Here is an 18265-nt window from a genome sequence, read left to right as displayed (position 1 = left end):
CTTAGCACAAAGGTGCTCAATAAATATTTGTTGAATATGTGAACAAACACTCCTTTACTTTTGTTTTGTTATTCATTTTTGTTAATGCGTGCATGCACACGCACGCACACACACACACTTTCTTATTTTGGTTGAATAGTAGACTCCTATGGGTAGAGTCTATTTCCCCTTAATATTCAGTAAGTATTTACCAAGGGTGGATGAGGTCCAGAAACATCCAATTCAGAAGCAGTTCAACTCAAAAAACATTTATCTGGCTCTTAATATATGTAAGATCTATTATCTGTCCTCTGGGGCTTGCTATCCAGCAAAGGAGGCAGACAAATTCACAAGGCATTATAATACAAGGCAAATACTGGGAATGGTTGCAAAGGAGGTTAAAAAATGAAAGAATAGTCAGAAAGCAAGGGAAGGCAAGATTCATCATAATGTGGGAAAGCAGGAAGATTAGGCCAAATACTTCAACCACAAAAAAGGAGGGGAGAGCAACAGACTGGGACACAATCAATGTTTTCAAATAAATTAACCCCTCAGTAAGTTCATTATAAGCAACGTAGAGAACACATCAGGGCAGCAAATGGTTATTTGCATCTGGTCCATTTCACCTAGTTGAAATGAAGCGGTATTAGTTAACATCGTGCTGCTGTGTAGAGTCTATAGATTTTTCTCTACAACGCTGATTTGTGATAGAAAAAAAAAATGCATCTCTAAAGAAAATGGAGACCAGGAACTAAGATGTCCTTTCAAAGGGTAGCATAAAAGCATAGCCATTTTCATGGGGGCAAGTCGTCTTAAAAAAAAAAAAAAAGCCATATGGTGAGCAAGTCTATTTAAATATTTAAGTAAGAAGGTAAGTTACAAATCCCTAGGAGTGTCTAAGACCATTAAAGTCTTGAGAATTTGGAGGAATGAAAGATTTCTGAACCACCCTGAAACATAAAAGCGAAGAAATTCATAAAAAAAAAAAATCTTACCTCGAAGCAGCAATTCTTCTCCTAAGAACTGATTTTCAGTCAGGACAGATTAAGAATGCAACTTAATTTTTATTCTTTAAAAAAATGAAAATTTGGAAGCTTCAGCTGTAGAGTGTAGGACTTGATGAAAGTATATTCTAGGTGGTGGCCAGAAGGGAACAGCATGGGAGAGGCATGTCAGAGTTGGATGAGAGGTTCAGTAAATACACCGGTACCCAACCCACGGTGAGGCATGAAGAGATGGGTTTTCTTCCCTTTGTGCAATATAAACCCCTAAATGGAGCCCAATCTCGTATTAGTTTTCCCAACGTTGTCTTTTCCAAGCTGCCGCTATCTAGTAGCACAGACAAGTGGAGACAGGTCTGTTTGTTCCCCCAGTAACAAATCCATGAAGGGAACGGCAAGAAAACCTGGACATCTAAGGGGCGAAACGCCCTATACACTCTGAGAAGAAAGTCAAAACTGTCAAGTAGACACGTTATATATGAAGTGGATGCTCACTGCCACCAGCTTCAAGGAGAATTTCTCTGTTCTACTTAATATTAACACAAACATCTACATTAATTCAATCCAAAAGCATGATTTAATATTTTTCAATATCACAGTGTATTTAATTAACATCAATTGACACAGGTTAAATACATGGTTTTAGAAGTGCCAATAATTTCTGATAAACATGCATATGGCATGAGTAAGTATATAATTAAAAATGTGTGGAATAAAGACAGTCTCTTCAGCAAATGGTGTTGGGAAAACTGGACAGCAGCATGTAAAACAATGAAGCTAGAACACACCCTTACACCATATACAAAAATCAACTCAAAATGGATTAAAGACTTAAACATAAGACAAGATACAATAAACCTCCTAGAGGAAAACATAGGCAAAACATTATCTGACATACATTTAAAAAGTTTTCTCCTAGAAGAAATAAAAGCAAGAATAAACAAATGGGACCTAATGAAACTTACAAGCTTCTGCAGAGCAAAGGAAACCAGAAATAAAACAAGAAGAAAACCTACGGAATGGGAGAAAATTTTTGCAAGTGAAACCGACAAAGGCTTGATCTCCAAAATATATAAGCAGCTCATACGACTCAATAAGAAAAAAATAAACAACCCAATCCAAAAATGGGCAGAAGACCTAAACATGCAATTCTCCAAGGAAGACATACAAATGATCAAAAAGCACATGAAAAAATGTTCAATATCACTAATTATCAGAGAAATGCAAATCAAAACTACAATGAGGTATCACCTCACACCAGTCAGAATGGCCGTCATTCAAAAATCCAAAAATGACAAATGCTGGAGAGGCTGTGGAGAAAGGGGAACCCTCCTACACTGCTGGTGGGAATGCAGTTTGGTGCAGCCACTATGGAAAACAGTGTGGAGATTCCTCTAAAGACTAGGAATAGACTTACCATATGACCCAGGAATCCCACTCCTGGGCTTGTATCCAGAAGGAAATCTACTTCAGGATGACACCTGCACTCCAATGTTCATAGCAGCACTATTTACAATAGCCAAAACATGGAAACAGCCTAAATGTCCATCAACAGGTGACTGGATAAAGAAGATGTGGTATATTTATACAATGGAATACTACTCAGCCATAAAAACCGACAACATAATGCCATTTGCAGCAACATGGATGCTCCTGGAGAATGTCATTCTAAGTGAAGTAAGCCAGAAAGAGAAAGAAAAATACCATATGAGATCGCTCATATGTGGAATCTAAAAAACAAAAACAAAAACAAACAAACAAACAAAAACAAAGCATAAATACAGGACAGAAATAGACTCATGGACAGAGAATACAGACTTGTGGTTACCAGGGGGGGTAGAGGGTGGGAAGGGATAGACTGAAAAAAAAAAATGTGTGGGGTTGCCACGGTAACAATGACAACAACAGAAAGATGCTCCCTTGGTCATCCTGAGTGCTTTGGTCTCTGTAAAAGGAAGTAGGTTTTAGTCATTTCAACCAAAGCCTCTACATAAACTTAATAAAGGTAATAACACATTTTCCCCCACAAATATGGCTTCAAATGTTAATTTAATCTGCTCAAATGTGTACAGAATGGTCAATTCTTAGAAGTGGGGCACTGAAAGATTTTTTGAGATTGTCATCTTATTTTTGGTTTATTCCTGTTAAAAAATATGAAGGGTTCATTCTTGAAGATTATAAAATCCTAATTAAACACTGGCTGTAGAAATCCTGAAAAGTACAAAGACACCATGGATCTCTAGTTGCAGCCAGGTTCCCATACCTCACTAACACATAACTAACACTTCCAGAGAAGTGCTTTACTTGGGAGGCAGAAAAGAGCTCCATACTGGGACAGAGAAGACCCATAACCAAATTGAATCCACTTTATTTCTGGAGCAGAGATTATTCTCTCCATTTCTAGCTTGAGTTTTGGCTTTTATGGAGAAAGTTAGATTCAGAAAGTAGATCTGATCATTCAAAACCCCCGTCTCATCTGGTGATTAATATCTGATCCACATTCCCTAAAGGGTCACTTCAAAGATCTAAGAAGAGATACACTTGGTCTAAGAAGTGGAGGAAAGGAACTCACATTTATTAAACACCCCTATGTGCAGGCACTTCACTGCTTTTCCTTTGTGTAATCTTTAGCACCCTACCCAACTGTTACTCAAAGTCTCTTGTTATGGAAGAAGAAACAGAGGCACAAGAGGTCACACCTCTGTACGTAGGTGAAGAGCAGTGATGGGAACCCTGGTTACAATCCTGCTTCATCCTTTACGTCTAGCTTCATGGGACTTCAACAGGGTGTTTCTCTCTCTGAAATTTTGTGGAGTTCCCCTTGATTAGGTCACAAAAGCATCCTCTGAAAGACCTCTGAGCATTTAATCGGAGGCAAATGCTATGTTCTGAATTTTGGCCACAGTGTGTGTGGTCGAGGTGGAAAGAAATAAGAACTTGGTCTGAGAGCTGGCAGATTCCCTGGTGGAGACAGCTGTCCACCTTGGAGAAACACTGCCCAAAGGCAGGCTGCCACTCGGGTATTCGACTGAACCACAAGTTTGGGAAGCATTTGCTATCGCCCACAGACATATGGTTTCCTATCACTTCCCACTGCCAAACTTATTTTTAAAATCTCCATGATTTGAAAGAATCACACACTCCAACGTCTCAAATTTAGAAGAGTAAGATAAGTCACTGCCCTTCCACCCTGGCTCACTGCTAGCCCATGTGCCCTCCGAGATGAAGACAGTGAATTACCATCCCCTCTACAACCTGCCTGTCATGTGTTTATAAGTCTGATCCTTCCCTCAATGGACTTTGGGAGAAAGCAGTGACAAATGTTCCTAAAGCAGGCAGAAGGAGGAATGATCCCCAGAACTTCACTTTGGCCAAGAGAACCCTGAGGGCTGATGTTTCCTTAGCAAGAAGCGTGGTTAATTCCAAATACCTCGGAATTTTTGTGGTTGGTTTTCTGATACCTGCTGCTAATCAAATCAAACTAACCAAATTCCTTCTACAAATGGCAAGTTCATTTTCAACTCTTAATACTATGTGGTCCGACTGCTATTTGTGGAGTGCTGGTTACAGTCCAGGCGCTCAGTAAGGTTCCACAAGGTGTCACCTCATTTCAACCTCAAGACTTCCCTACCAAGCAAGCACCATCAGCACCTCACCTAGAGAAGGAGAAGTGGAGGCTTAAACACAGGACCTACCTTGCCCGGCCAGCTGACAGGTGGCAGAGCCAGGCTCAAATTCAAACAGCCTGACTCCAGAGCCTTGACGTATATTACATTGTTTGAGAAACACACAAGAATCTTGGAAGGAGAATAAAGGCAGGAGAGGAAAAGATAAATCGAGCTCCTGCTCCCTTTGGACATGACTACGAGGCGACTGCTAAAGAATCACATTTGTGCTTTACATCAGAAGCACCAAACTGATGAAACCGTCATGATGTAATGTCACGTTTGTAATGGCATAATGCATGTATGAATGTAATTTGTCCCGAATCCCTTAATAATCCTTTCCTCTCCCTCACTTTTTGGAGTTAATGGTTTTTCTAAATGTTTAAGCTGTGACCAATGAACAACTGAAATGCATGACACTGAGGATGAAGATTTCCTGAAGAGTCACACAGGACATGAGGAAGTAAACAGAATTATTGATGTATAAGGTTGGCTGTGGGCTATCTGAGGGTAGGGGGGCCATGTCTTGTTCATTTTTTGCATCCTTAGTATCCAGGATAATGGGTGATTGATTCTGTCTGGTGTATTCTCCACTGAGTCCTCAGAACACAGCACAGCTCCTGCCACAAAGAGGGAGCTCACAAACATTTATTGAGTGGCTGAATTCTCTGTGGAATGTGGAATGCATAAACTGTGTAGTATAGAAAAGACCGACATAATAAATAGGAGAAAATTATGGGTTTCATGTCTATTACACCACGCTGTCATTACACTGTATGTACGGACACCTCCTCTGTTTTGATATGCAGAAGCCGCACAAAAGCGAGAAAGTCAGTTTCAAGAGACTTTACTGCAAAGCAGAGAAAAATAAGAAATGGAGGCACATAGAGTTGATGAAAACTCCTAGGAAAAGTAATTCAAAGATTCAATATAGAAATGATCCCAGGATATCGTGGTTTTATTTTCATCAATTGTTTTGAGAGGAAAAGCTGGTTCATCTAACTTCTATAGATGTGCCCCCACCACCACCAAAAGATAAAAATAGAACGTTTCTTTGTATGGCTTTGTGACTGCCAAAGAGCAAAGGAGGAAATGTGATGAATTTTGACAGAGAATAATAATAATAATTTTAAAACTCCTTTATGTATTCTTTAGTACCCTCTCTGGAAAAGGGCATACATACTAAGAATGGCATAAAATGACAAATATAATGACACTGTAATTTCAAAGAGTACCCAATGTTAAAAATTTGATAACCATTGTAAACTAAGCTCATAATTACATTTATATTGAAAATGTCATCGCCTTTTATCTATATATTAAATATATGAAATCAATTTTAAAAGTATTTAAAAATAATTTCACATATATATTTCTTCCCTCTGATAGGCACGATTGTGCCATTTTGCTTCCACGTTGCATGAAGTATTTCATTATGGGAGCTAATTTCAAATATTGTGAAACGAAAGGCATTAAATTATTTTTATGTTCACTTGTTCAGTGTTCAAATACGGTCACATTAAAGGAAACACTTTTAGCTTTCAGCCATCTATTTAAAAATTTTCAGTCGTCTTTTTTTTTTTCTCCTGCAGCAAAAGTGTATTACCAAATAAACTGACAAAACATCTCAGCAACTAACATAAACGTGCAATTTTAATGCCTTCTAATCGCACAAGTCAATAGGAGATTTTTGTGCTTGTGCATGACCTTCTTCAAATTATCCCCCCCCATCTTGGCCAAATCAGAATGCGTGTGGGCTATTTGATAAAAAAAAAAAAACCCACCCTAAGTGTGTGAAATAAGAGCTCTCGCCTCTTCTGCCAGCCTCCTCTTGACAGAAGGATGATGGAAGCGTCACATCCCACGGAGAGTAAATGCAAACTGACAAGAGATGAGCCTTTAGATGTTGAATATAATCTTGAATTGTGCTTGAAGTGTCTTATTATCTTGTCTTTTGATGTCTGACGGGGTGGCTCATTGTTAGAAAAAGGAAAACCCTCACGCATCTTTGCCATCTTTAAAAAATTGTTTGGCCTTTAACAACTGCTCTTCTCACTAATGTCCATTTCTCCTGACAATAAATATGGCAGGTCGTCGGCAAGTGACAAACAATTTCCTTTACGCGCCACACTTTTATGGGTTTGGAGAGCTGGTGGGGAAGTGTGTTTTTAAAAGCCCACAGAAATTAGCAGAATTACCAATGTTAAGAAGACTGATAGCCGTGGCATACACGGATGTGGAGGGGACTTGTCATGGCTCTTCCCTGCGGTTTCTGGTTTTAGATCTCACCGGTGCCAGATTCAAAATTCAAGGTCTTTATTTATCATTGATTAAAAATAGCCCAGGAAAAGGAAAAAGCAATCACGAAGTTGGAAAACTTCCATGAAGGATACACACTCATACAGATTTCCAGGGCACGTGGCGATACTGGGAACAGTACATAAACAAAATCCTGTTTCTAAGTAGGAGATGAGGAACACTGGGCTTGCTGGATGTTGCCTCTTATCTCAGATCCTTCAGCACTTTTTAATTTCTGCCGTCCTTTCGGGTACCCTTCACCCTTCATACCGACCATTTGCCTGGTAGTTTTTGTTTTAACTTAAAAGTTTAATGATATTCCCAGTCAATAGTATTCCTTAGCAGCTAAATCACAGTCATGCTAGCTTTCTGTCACCCAGCCAGATTTTGTGAAAGCTTTCAAGATCTTTTCTCAGACCTCCATCACTCGAAGAATCCATAAGAATTCTCAAAAGGACCATAAACTGTTACAGGGTTCAGGTTATTGTATCATTATAAAAACATATTGATACACTACAGATGACAAGTCGGACAGCCACAATTCTAGGCCAGTGCAGCCACCTCAATGCCGTCAGCAATCTCCAACCTGACCAGCTCTTTTCCTTTTTTAAAGCAGGCAGCTGTAGACATTAATCCCTTCTAAAGCGACATTTAATTTTAACACTTTTCTGATTGCCTGCAGATTCCTATTGGACTGTTACGGAATTCCTAGGAATGCGGGGTATGATGGGAGAAGTGAAGATTCCAAACTGAAAGCAAAAAAACAGACCAGCATATCTGAAAATGTGAACAACTTCTCAGGTAACTCTTAAGTATAAAATCTGCCTGCATTTTAGGAATCAGAATAATCTACACCTAAAACAATGAGGTATATTTCTTCTCAAAAGTGTATGAAAGTCCTCCCACCAGATCAAGATGATCCTTGTTCTGAGTTTTTACCTATGCATACATAACAGTGCAGGATATAAATATAATTAAATGGAGCCATTAAAACGTTAGCTTTATTCAATATTTCTTTCATGCTTCTCAATTTGAAAATTGGATGTTTCCATTTGGACACATTTCTATTTGGCAATATTTTGCTAAATGAAATTAGATATACTAAAGAAAAAAAAATGCAGGTTTGGAAAAGGGCATTTCACCCCACACATCATTTCTGCATCTCTACATTTTTTTAATACAGGAAAATCAGTTTTTCTGTTTGACTTTTTACTCTCTTCTACCCTTGGTTGGTTTTGGCAAAAATTCAGTCTGCAATAATAATTTTTCATGCTTTTTAAACAGCTTCAAATGTTTGCATTTTTAAATCAAATTAATCCCCCAGCCTCTCTCCTACCCAACAGTGATGATTCTCTCGTGCAATATGTAACCCCAAACCACTCATTTATAAAAATAAATCTTGCCATATTGATATTAAAGGACAAATCACCGTATATGTGGCCAACAAGAACTGCAAAAGGAGATGAATTACACCACATTATTTTAATAGCAAATGTTTAGATTGTGGGGTTTTTTTTTTATTATACATCAACCACCCAGTCTACCTTGGTATGTGTTTATATAAATGTATGCTTAGGCACATGGATTCTTATAGGAAAGTGTAACAAAAATTGTGCTTACTGACTGTTGAACAAATGCCTTTTACTTAAAAAGAGAAAAAGATCCATGTTTATATTGTAATATATGTATATCCCACAAGTAGACAAATATTTATGCTCCTAATATTTAGAGTCTTCCTTAGCATGAGCAAGTTTTGCGTGTCTTAAAAATGTATACATATTCCATATAAATCAAACTACACAGAAACTCCCACATCTTTTTAATGAATTAAACTGCACAAATTCTGAGAAATCTCGTTGTCTCCTCTGCTCAGTGAATAGCAGCTTCAAAGGAGACACTGGAACTTGGATTACAGCCCAACTATGCCTGAAGCAATGCTATAACAAGTTGTGCTTTATGGGTAAACTATTAATTTTGTTCAGTTAATCTGGAAACTATTTTTTTAAATATACATAGGTAGAGGAGAAGTACACTGAAGTGATGTATAGATAGCATGAACGAAAAGCTTTCTATTATAAATTAGATTTTCTTAATTTTACGATAGAGAAAATATATGCATGCTATAAATTTAGCAAGACAATTTGAAGTATCATATGAACACAGGAGACAACATTGAAGACACACAGTAGACACACACGAATGGTTTACAAATACGGAAGTATTAGGTTTATTCACTGTGCACTCATAGTGCCCAAAAGAGAAAATACAGGAAAACAAAAATAAAGCATGGAAGTAATAAGTGGAAAATGTGCATTGTTATCTTAAAATACTGTGTTAATTTTAAAATATGGGTTTCTTGGCTTTCCCAAACGTTCATCACAATTGAGGGTTTTCCCCTTGTTAATAGGATGAAATTAAACTAACACAGGCTATTTGAAACGTACGTCAAGCTGGAAAACACTATTTCACAGAAAAAGATGAAATGCTCAGAAAACTGCTAATGCCACATGATCTACAGCGGGACAAACACTTTGATTAAGTTGTTGAATCATTTCTCATTGGGTATCACTGGTCCACTGTAAGTGTCTTAAAAATATCTTAGTCATCTGTCTCATTCTCAGTCTACATGAACAGGTTTATTTTGAATTATTCACTGAGAACATTTTTCACCATCTTAATGAATATAGGTTTCAGGACAGAATCCCATTTTCCGATGGTTCTCAGTACGACAACCTCTTACGCATTTAGTTTACGTAATGTATTTAGTTTGGGGATATTACCTGCCTTCTCTCATTCTAATCTGATCGTTTTTCCTCAGACTTTGAAACAGCACTGATGGCACTGCAGTCCTCTAATAAAAGTGATTCAGACTGTTAGTTACCTTGTTCCAGGCAGTTAATTGTTTTTTCAATTAAAATAAAAACCAGTATGTTCCTGCCACTCTAGGATCTTAAAAGCACTTCGAAAGGAAAGACCAAGAGAAGTTGGAGCATGGATTTTCTTTTAAATTCTCAAATGAAACACAGGCACTCATATAACATCCCAGGATTTTTTAAAAAGTAGCAGCCAACTATTAAAAAGGGATATCAGAAGCCAGGCATCTGGACTTGGTGGTTTTTTAAAAATGATCTTCAAACGCTTACCCCAAAAGTTAATTTCTGTTTCTTTGAGAATGACAAACTTTCTTCAACCAAAAGCGGTTCAGTGTTATTTTTTTCTGACCTCTGTGTTCATATTTAAAAGGCTTCGACCATTTTTGATGGCTCACAAAAGTGTCACGACATCGAGTAAAGGATGTTGCCAAACTAGTCTGCTCTTGTTTCGTATTTGTATGAAATCTGACTTTGAGAAGCAGAAGGCGGGTATTTACATGTAGTGACTCAAGTCAATAGGTTTAATAAACACACCTCATCAGAAGCCCCCGTCTTGCCAAAGCTCAAATACTCCTTTAAGAGCAGATTTTAATATAAACATTAGTTGAAGCTGTCCCCAAAGAAAAGCTCAGTGTTGACAGATTTAGAACCTCAGTCAGGCTCGCAGCATAAGGTCCATGTGCAACTGTAAAATACCATATTGAAACAAAGCATGCTCCCTTATTTCCTTCTAAAAGAAAAGACATCAGAAATGTAAAAGGGGGAAAAAAAACATTTAAAAAGTAAGATTGAAATAGCATTAGCAAAAGGAACCCTGGACAAAATCACCAGCAAAGTACAGAACCTAGAAGGCGACAAACAAGAAAATTCCGGGGCCACGTTGGATATTAAAGAGAAACCCTGGAGAATGGCAACTGTTACTATGAGCTTCCTCCAGCTACCTCTGCCTTTGGATATTTTTTAAAAATTTATTAACCTGACAGCAGGAAACTTTACACAGATTGCCCCCTGACAGGGTGCCAGTTTGGTATAAACACTTCGCTATCTTTTTCTTTCGCATAAGAAACTCAACAAACATGGGGAGTGGAGCCAGGTGCATATTTGGGCAAAGGCAGCGGCTCCTCTGAGGGTCTGGGTTCCCAGGGATGCCCGAATCATCAGGGGCCGTCCAACAGCAGATCGACACCCTCCATCCTTCCTCCCTCACATCTACTTTCTTTTCAATGTGTGACTGTCTGATGTATTATTAATCCCCAAACATAAACCAGCGAGGTCGCCAATCAAAGACAGCACCAGCTCTCTCACAAATTATCTGTTTACTGTCTAAGAACAAGCAAAGTCCGCTTCCAAGAGTCACTTACATCTCATTTTGGGAGGGGGTAATATTTATTTGGTCAATTCTTGGAAGGAATAATGCTAACTCTGTAATTAAATCAGGTATTTGAGAAAGAAAGCAATCCACTTAAGGGTTGAGCCTTGGGAGCTGGAATCAGGAATGCGCCTCTAGATATTAATTACGACATAAACTGAGCTGGGCGAACTACAGAAACACTCTTACTGTCATGTAACCTTTAAGTCAAAACATCCCAGATATGAAAAAGACTAAACTGGGATCATTTTAAGGGGTGACGGTGCAGATTAATGGAATTTCTAATACTTCATCTTGTTTATAGGACCATCTAATAACAACAACAAAATATAAGCATCGTGCAATCAAGAGAAAAGAAAAAGTGTAAATCTTTAGCAGTATCTTGATGTGCTAGTGTGTTACCACCTAGCAGCATCCTCAGACACTGCAGTACTGAACTTTCTTTTCTGTACGGAGGTCTGACCTGAGGACCCTAGGCATGGCAAAGAGATGGAAAAAGAAGGCACTGAGAAAGTCCCCGCTGAATCCTACGTAGTGTAGGGTGCACTTCTGTCCATTAACGTCCCAGGTGGAAATGAACACAGCTCAGTGAACGAGCATGGTGAAAAGTTTCAACATCAGTGCCCTTTTATATGGATTTCTTTCTATTTCAAAGCTTACACATGAATGCTGTTTAAAGTGGAATTATGTATCAGTGTCACATTACAATGGTTTTTTTTGAGGGGGGGCAGCACTAAACTAAATTTGTCTAAACACACACACTGGATTTATTTTTTTTAAATACCTGAGCACAAGAGATTTTCTTAAATGTTAAGAAATGCCTCTTAAGGTGCCTTTTCTTCTCAGTAGTCAGAGAAATGACTGGAAAGGCTTGTTTGACTATTAAACCATGATTGATTATTGACAAATACCTTGTCATGCCTCTCATTTACTTACGCAAATATAGATTTCTATTGGTTTCTTTTAAACAACTGTTTTAGCATCAAATCTATCCCTTAGATGATTCAGTTGACTTAAAAATACACTGTTCTAATGTTTTCTCAGCAAAACACACTCTCTTCAGTGAAAAAAAAAGAAGATGAATTTCCAATAGATATCATATTGAAACTTTTAAAAATAAAGAAGCATGGTGCATGTTTTAAATAAGTGTACCTCTCTAGGGAATTTTTCTCATCAACTCACAGCTAAATCCCCCTTGGGCTTAAGCCCCATGTACTGATTACTGGCCCCAGCATATTTTGCCAGAATATTATAAATATTAAGGCATTGAAAGATGCTTAAATAAAGTAATAAAGACACTCGTCCCATAATAAGGGCCTCCGCTTATGCACAGGCGAGAGGCAGCTCCACCACAGAGCGCAGTCCCCATCACGCCCTACTAGTGACCTCCACGCTGACCTGCAGAGACCACTGTCTCAAGGGGTGACAGACAATTTAGTCCTTTATCCTTTTGTCGTTGGAAACGACTCCACTGCCATAAATTCTAATCAAGTCAAACTGGATGGCAATTTAACGAAAAAAAAATCTTCTAATGCATGTTTCTGTGAGAAAGATAACGGAAAGGAAAGGGAAAGAAAAACCCAATAGCTAGTACATTTGCTCGCTAGGAAGAATCACTGACCCAACTTTCAACCCTTTTGCAATACTTCACAGATAGATGACATTGAAAACACCCACCCTTACAAGTATCATTGCATGCAATTTCTTTTAACCTAGAAACACACAGTATCACGAGAGAAAACCAACCATCAATTTTTATTTCAGGGATGATGTTTATAAATGGGGTTTGGTTTGGTTTGGTTTACGTCTCAGCTCCTGCACTGTGGTACAAGGCAGCAGTGAGCCACAGAGACTAGCCCAGCCACCCAAGGTAGTTGGGACTTGAAGAAAGCAATCATGAGGTTTAACTTGAAACAATAAAAATATTCCCAGGAGGAAGACTGTTAATAAATCATCCCCCGAATTTCAAATCTATAGGAGAGAAAATATTTAGGGCATGTTTTATACGGCCTCACTTCTTCTGCTGAGACTGCACGGGCAAACTTTAGTACAGATATTTTTCTGGGGATATATATTATTTTTATCCTTTTCTGGGGCCATTTTCCTCAGCAAGTTGTTGATGCTCCCATTTGAATTTTAGCATCCAACTTGACTGAATGCGGAACACTGAATTCTTGATGGGCATAACTAAAAACGAAGCACCACGTTGACACGCGTGCTATAAATGTCACCAGAGAAACACAGCAACCTCTTCCCTTGGAGACTGTATGCCAAAGGCCAGTTTCGGGAATGGCTTCGAATATGTACATCACTCATCACATAGTAAATGACCGGCCCAGCGTGGCATCACTCATCCGATCACGCAGCTGAAACACAGTCAGACACAGAGCCAGATTCTCTGATAATACCCCCTGACATGCAAGTCTACTCTCCTCCACACTGTTTCCTACGGCTCAGAGCTTAGCATAATACAGTCGTGAACGGAAGAAAGGAAGAGCTGTTCCACAGGCTTTGCGAGAATAAATAATGCACCACTTAACGATATCACAGAGAACGGGGCTAACCACATGCTTCTCAATGAAACGTGGATTCATCTCTCCTAAGTGTACTTTAGTTTCCATGGCTGTTCACGTTAAGCAAAACATTACCTCTGATGTAATTACTTTATAAAACACAAGGGCCCTTTTCTGAACTTTCTCCTTAGGCTGGCATATGGCTCCCAGTTTCTCCTTCTGGTGTTCTGAGCTGCTCAGAGCACTGAAAGATTCTGCACGGTCTGTTTCCCTTTGAATGCTGCTAAGTGCAGAGGGGCAATTTAAGGAGAGGCGTAAAAGGCCCAAGGGTTCCTGGAATTTCCTTTGTTATCCATAGAGGGCATCAGTATGAGCCTTTCTGCTGTAGTTTTAGGCTGAAGGGGCCGTACTGGGAGAGAAACAGACTTGTCCTCTGGACTGCTAATTTCAGCAAGACACAGAAGGGGGGACTGAGCCCCAAAGAAACCCATTGGTACTGAAATTTCAGGTACCATGAGAAAACGGGGCTCTTCTTGTCTCCTGTCGTTGGCAAATGTCTTTCCACAAAACGGAACCTATCAGGATGCACGTGATTTGTCCTAACCTGTTCCTTTCATTACAGAAGCTCAGTTTCCCAAAATACAAGGAATGTGCTATAAGAATGATGGTTTGAGAGAAGATGTTAGAAAAGCATTGTGTGGTGAGAAGCCTAGATGCTCTCAGTTATTCAAGAAGAATGTAATTCTTCATTACCAAGTAAAGAGTATAATTATCACGGTATATTAAAACAATAAACTTGAACATACTCCTGTGAGATAAAAGAACAGTGCATGGAATGATTACCCATTCAGTGTGGCCGAAGTTGCTGAAAATCCTGAGAGAGAATTACTCCAGAAAGTTTCAGCCAGTTACACAAACTAGAATTCCTAATGTTAATTTCCCATAATATTAAAAGGTGACAGCATAGGAGACCCGGCAGCTAAGGAAACCTCAGGGAACATTGAGATGCCTTCCTTCTGAGGCACTTTTTAATTTTTTCTATCTCATATGGTCTCCAATTCTTTTTTTTAACTTTTCAAAACTGCTCATCTCTTGCTTGCTTCTTACCGAATTGAAAACTGGAAAATATTCACATTGTGTTTGAAAAGCACTCTAGAGACCAAACAAAATTAAGTGAATAAACAAGAAGTATTAGCTGTTAGGGTGCAGGTTTTGCTGGGTTCTCTCTCACAAACTCTGAAGATGAGCATCCAGCGTAAAGATGCCCAGATCCACTAAGATTTCTAAACTACACTGTGATTCCTTAGTTTACCCCATTAAGCTGTTACTTAAGGTATATTTTCAAAGAACTTTTAATTCCAATTTCTTTGACCCTCCTCCCAGCCTTTTTAAGCTTATTTCTCTACACATGCCAATCAGTAAGAGGTAACATCACAAATCTATGACAATTTTGAACACTGGAAAATCTAAATAAATGTTGAGAAGCCAAATTAATTATCCCTCCATTGGTTTACTAGGAAAAAACAAAACAAGTTGAGGTTTTAAGTCAAAGTCTTACACACAGCATTTACTTTTAAAAAGTGCACACAAAGTTTAGGAGCACATAATCCATTATCTGCAGTTGTGTTGAATTCACAATTGATCACTTTTTAAAAGTCCGAGTGCTTAGTAGCACATTCAACATCAAAGAAGCTAGAGCATGGCTTTCGCATTCCTGTAATTTACAATTTCCTCTGACTTCTCTCACTAACCCCTTGAAACAAAATGAGTATTTCAGGACATAATTCTTTCCACACAGATAAAAACTGAGACCGCAGCAAAATATTTCTTTAGAGTGAAAAATGCTAAAACCTTAATGCCTAGGTATGGAAAATTTATGTCAGAGGTGGTAACTGTTGCTTTTTGAAGAAAGGGTAACGTGACAAAATTTCTTGAAACTGGACTATCTTACGTTCTTAACTATAAGACAGGATTTTACCAACAGAAAATCTGAGACAGAAAGTTTGTCTGTGACACCCCTCTGATGTTCAATTGAGTATTTAAAACCAGAGGAAAGCTCCCCTGTTGAAGCTGGCCTAGAGTTGCCAAACTATCTAAGCTGCTTTCTTTCTATAGGTTTAAAAAAAAAGTTATCTTTTTAACTGATTTAGTGACTTTCTTAACAAAGCAGTCTATACAGTGATGTTGTGTCTTTTTGAAGTTTAGGCTCGTGACTGTTTTTAACCTGAGACCAAGCAGTTCTCTGCCTGATATACATATATATATATATACACACACACACATACATACACATACACACACACACACACACATACACATATACACACACACACATATATACCAGGTTAGAATATATATATGTATGAACAGGTTAGTGTGTGCTATATGTGTGCATATATAGTATATATTTAATGCTGTAAGTACATAAACACTTGAAAATAATTAAAAGCAAGTGCTTCAGGAGCAACTGTTCTGCAAACCTAACGTCACTCCATCCCACAAAGTGCTTCTCCAGCAGAGACATCCATCACCATCCATCACTCAGTCACGCACCTCAACAGCCCGCTCCCCTTTCTGATTAGAGATCACAGTTGCTTGAGTTGGCTTACAGAGTGTCATCTGTTTGAATGACAGATGTCTTTGCTGGAGTGGCACTCTGCTTGTTTCGGGTTTGTTTACCAAACAAAGATTTCTAAAAAGGTTCTGGGCTGCTTGCATGTTTAGGAGGAGGCTGTAAACATCTGTTAAAGGGGAGAGGCTGACGGAAGGGAGGCCAAGGACCTAGTTTCTCTCCCCATCACCCTTGTAAAAGAAGAGAGATTCATTCTAATTGCAATGACAAGACGTTATTTCTTCAAGCAATCCCCGTGGCCACCTTTGTTTACCTGGCCGAGAATGACCCGTATTGATATTTTTCAGTCCCCCCCCCTCGCCTTTAGACTACAGATAATAACTCTTTACTCTCCTTCCCCTTAACAAAAGGCTGCGAAGCCACCCGAAACCAAGTCGATATTTATTCAATAAACGTTAACCAATTCTCACAATGGAACTGATTTCCTGATGATTAGGACCATCTTCTTTTTTCTTTTTTTTCCAAATGATTTCTAGCCTGGGGACCCTAGCTGTCTTTGACCAGTCCAAAGGGGGCAGGAGGAAGTTCCTTGTTGGGAAAAGTTTGGAGGACATCCTCCCAGCTGGCCGGAGTCAGCCACGGCGCCTCGGCCCCTCCAAGATGCCAAGATCCTCTTTGGTACTTAGAAGAAAATTGAATGAACAAGAAGAAGAAGAAGAAAAAAAAAAAAAAGAGGAGGGGGTGGGGGGGTGTGGACTGCTCTTCCGGACAACAGGGTAGGAGTGAAATGAAATACCTAGACAGACTTACCGAAGAGCCTGCTGGGAGTGTCCTCGCTGTCATTTGATTCCACAGGCACAAGCAGGGGCTCATTCAGCTCGCTGTCTGAAGTAGCAGCCTTGTCCTCACCTCTCAACTCCGCATTCATTTCACTCCGCACTGACAGCAAGGGCTTACTGACTTGTCCAGCTATCATTGGATCCTAGGATGGGGGGAAAAGAGTGAAGGGGAGGAAAAAAAAGTGGCAGCTTTAGTGTGCGTGTCCTCTCTCTCCCTCTCCTCTTCTCTCTCTCTCTCTCTCTTTCCTACACACGCACACCCCTCTCCCTCTCTCCTCTCTCTTATCTCTGGCTGCGCCCGCTGTTATTGCTGGCTGCAGTCAAGTGAAGAGCTATTACAGATCCGAGGAGTTCTCCATTACTCCCCACCCTATTAAAGCTCAACTGGCATGTGAGAGATTCAGGAGGCTTCGGAGAAAGAGGAGAGGGGGAAAAAGAAAAAAAAAAAACTTCTTTGAAAGCAACCTAACCAACACAGCTTTAATTGTGGCATGTGCTTTTGTGCGAATGTTTTTACACCTTGCGCTGTCTTTAATGCAGTCAGGGGAAAAAAAAGGAAGAAAGAAAGAAAGTGCGGGGTTTGTACTTCGGCAACACACTAAAAAGAATGGAGCACCCTATGGGGGAACCACGGGCTATTTTAGGAAGCCCTCTCCCTGGGGGACAAGCAATTAAACCCAATCCCGAGAGCAGAGAAAAGAGAGACGGAGAAAGGGGTCCTCCCAAGGCTTTCAATGGAATGAAAGAGATTTCTTATGTAAATTCTCTAAGCACCCTTAGAAGTTGACTTCGCGGGTCCCAGATTCGGGACGGAAGCTGACCCCAAATCAAATGAACATTTTAAAGCAAACAAGACACAGCAAAATCTAGGAAGGTTGGTTTTTTTTTTAAAAAGGAATTGGAAAAATACTTACAAACTGTGTTCAATAATTCGGATACCTAGAGCATCCTATGCCCAGAGCGTTAAAGAAAAAGAAAACAAAACAAAAATCACGTCCGAAAAGGCAAACTCAACCCCCCAGCAACTGAAATCTGCTTTATCTTCAGCTCATTACGGAGGGCACTTTAGGATCAGCAGTATTTTCCAAGGGTAGCCTTTTATCCCATTTGCAAACTAAGAGGTGTGCTACTGTTGTGGCACGATACTGGATGCAGA

General features: G+C 39.3%; 1 protein-coding gene across 4 annotated transcripts in view; it reads right to left on the bottom strand.

Moving 5' to 3' along the window:
• Positions 1–18265, bottom strand: part of POU6F2 (POU class 6 homeobox 2) — a 424404-nt gene that overhangs the window by 322804 nt on the left and 83335 nt on the right. For 2 of the 4 annotated variants that reach the window (XM_072965442.1, XM_072965444.1), the window contains exon 2: positions 17081–17252. In XM_072965442.1, the coding sequence (XP_072821543.1) occupies positions 17081–17252 (172 nt within the window). Of the gene's footprint in view, positions 1–17080; positions 17345–18265 lie in introns of those variants that run through there. The other 2 variants (XM_072965443.1, XM_072965445.1) reach the window with 2 other exon arrangements.

The sequence above is a fragment of the Vicugna pacos genome, chromosome 7 (genome assembly GCF_048564905.1).
Source record: "Vicugna pacos chromosome 7, VicPac4, whole genome shotgun sequence".
Classification (NCBI taxonomy): Eukaryota; Metazoa; Chordata; class Mammalia; order Artiodactyla; family Camelidae; genus Vicugna; species Vicugna pacos.
The sequence above is the reverse complement of the archived record's forward strand: the minus strand, read 5'-3'. Positions and strand labels throughout refer to the sequence as shown.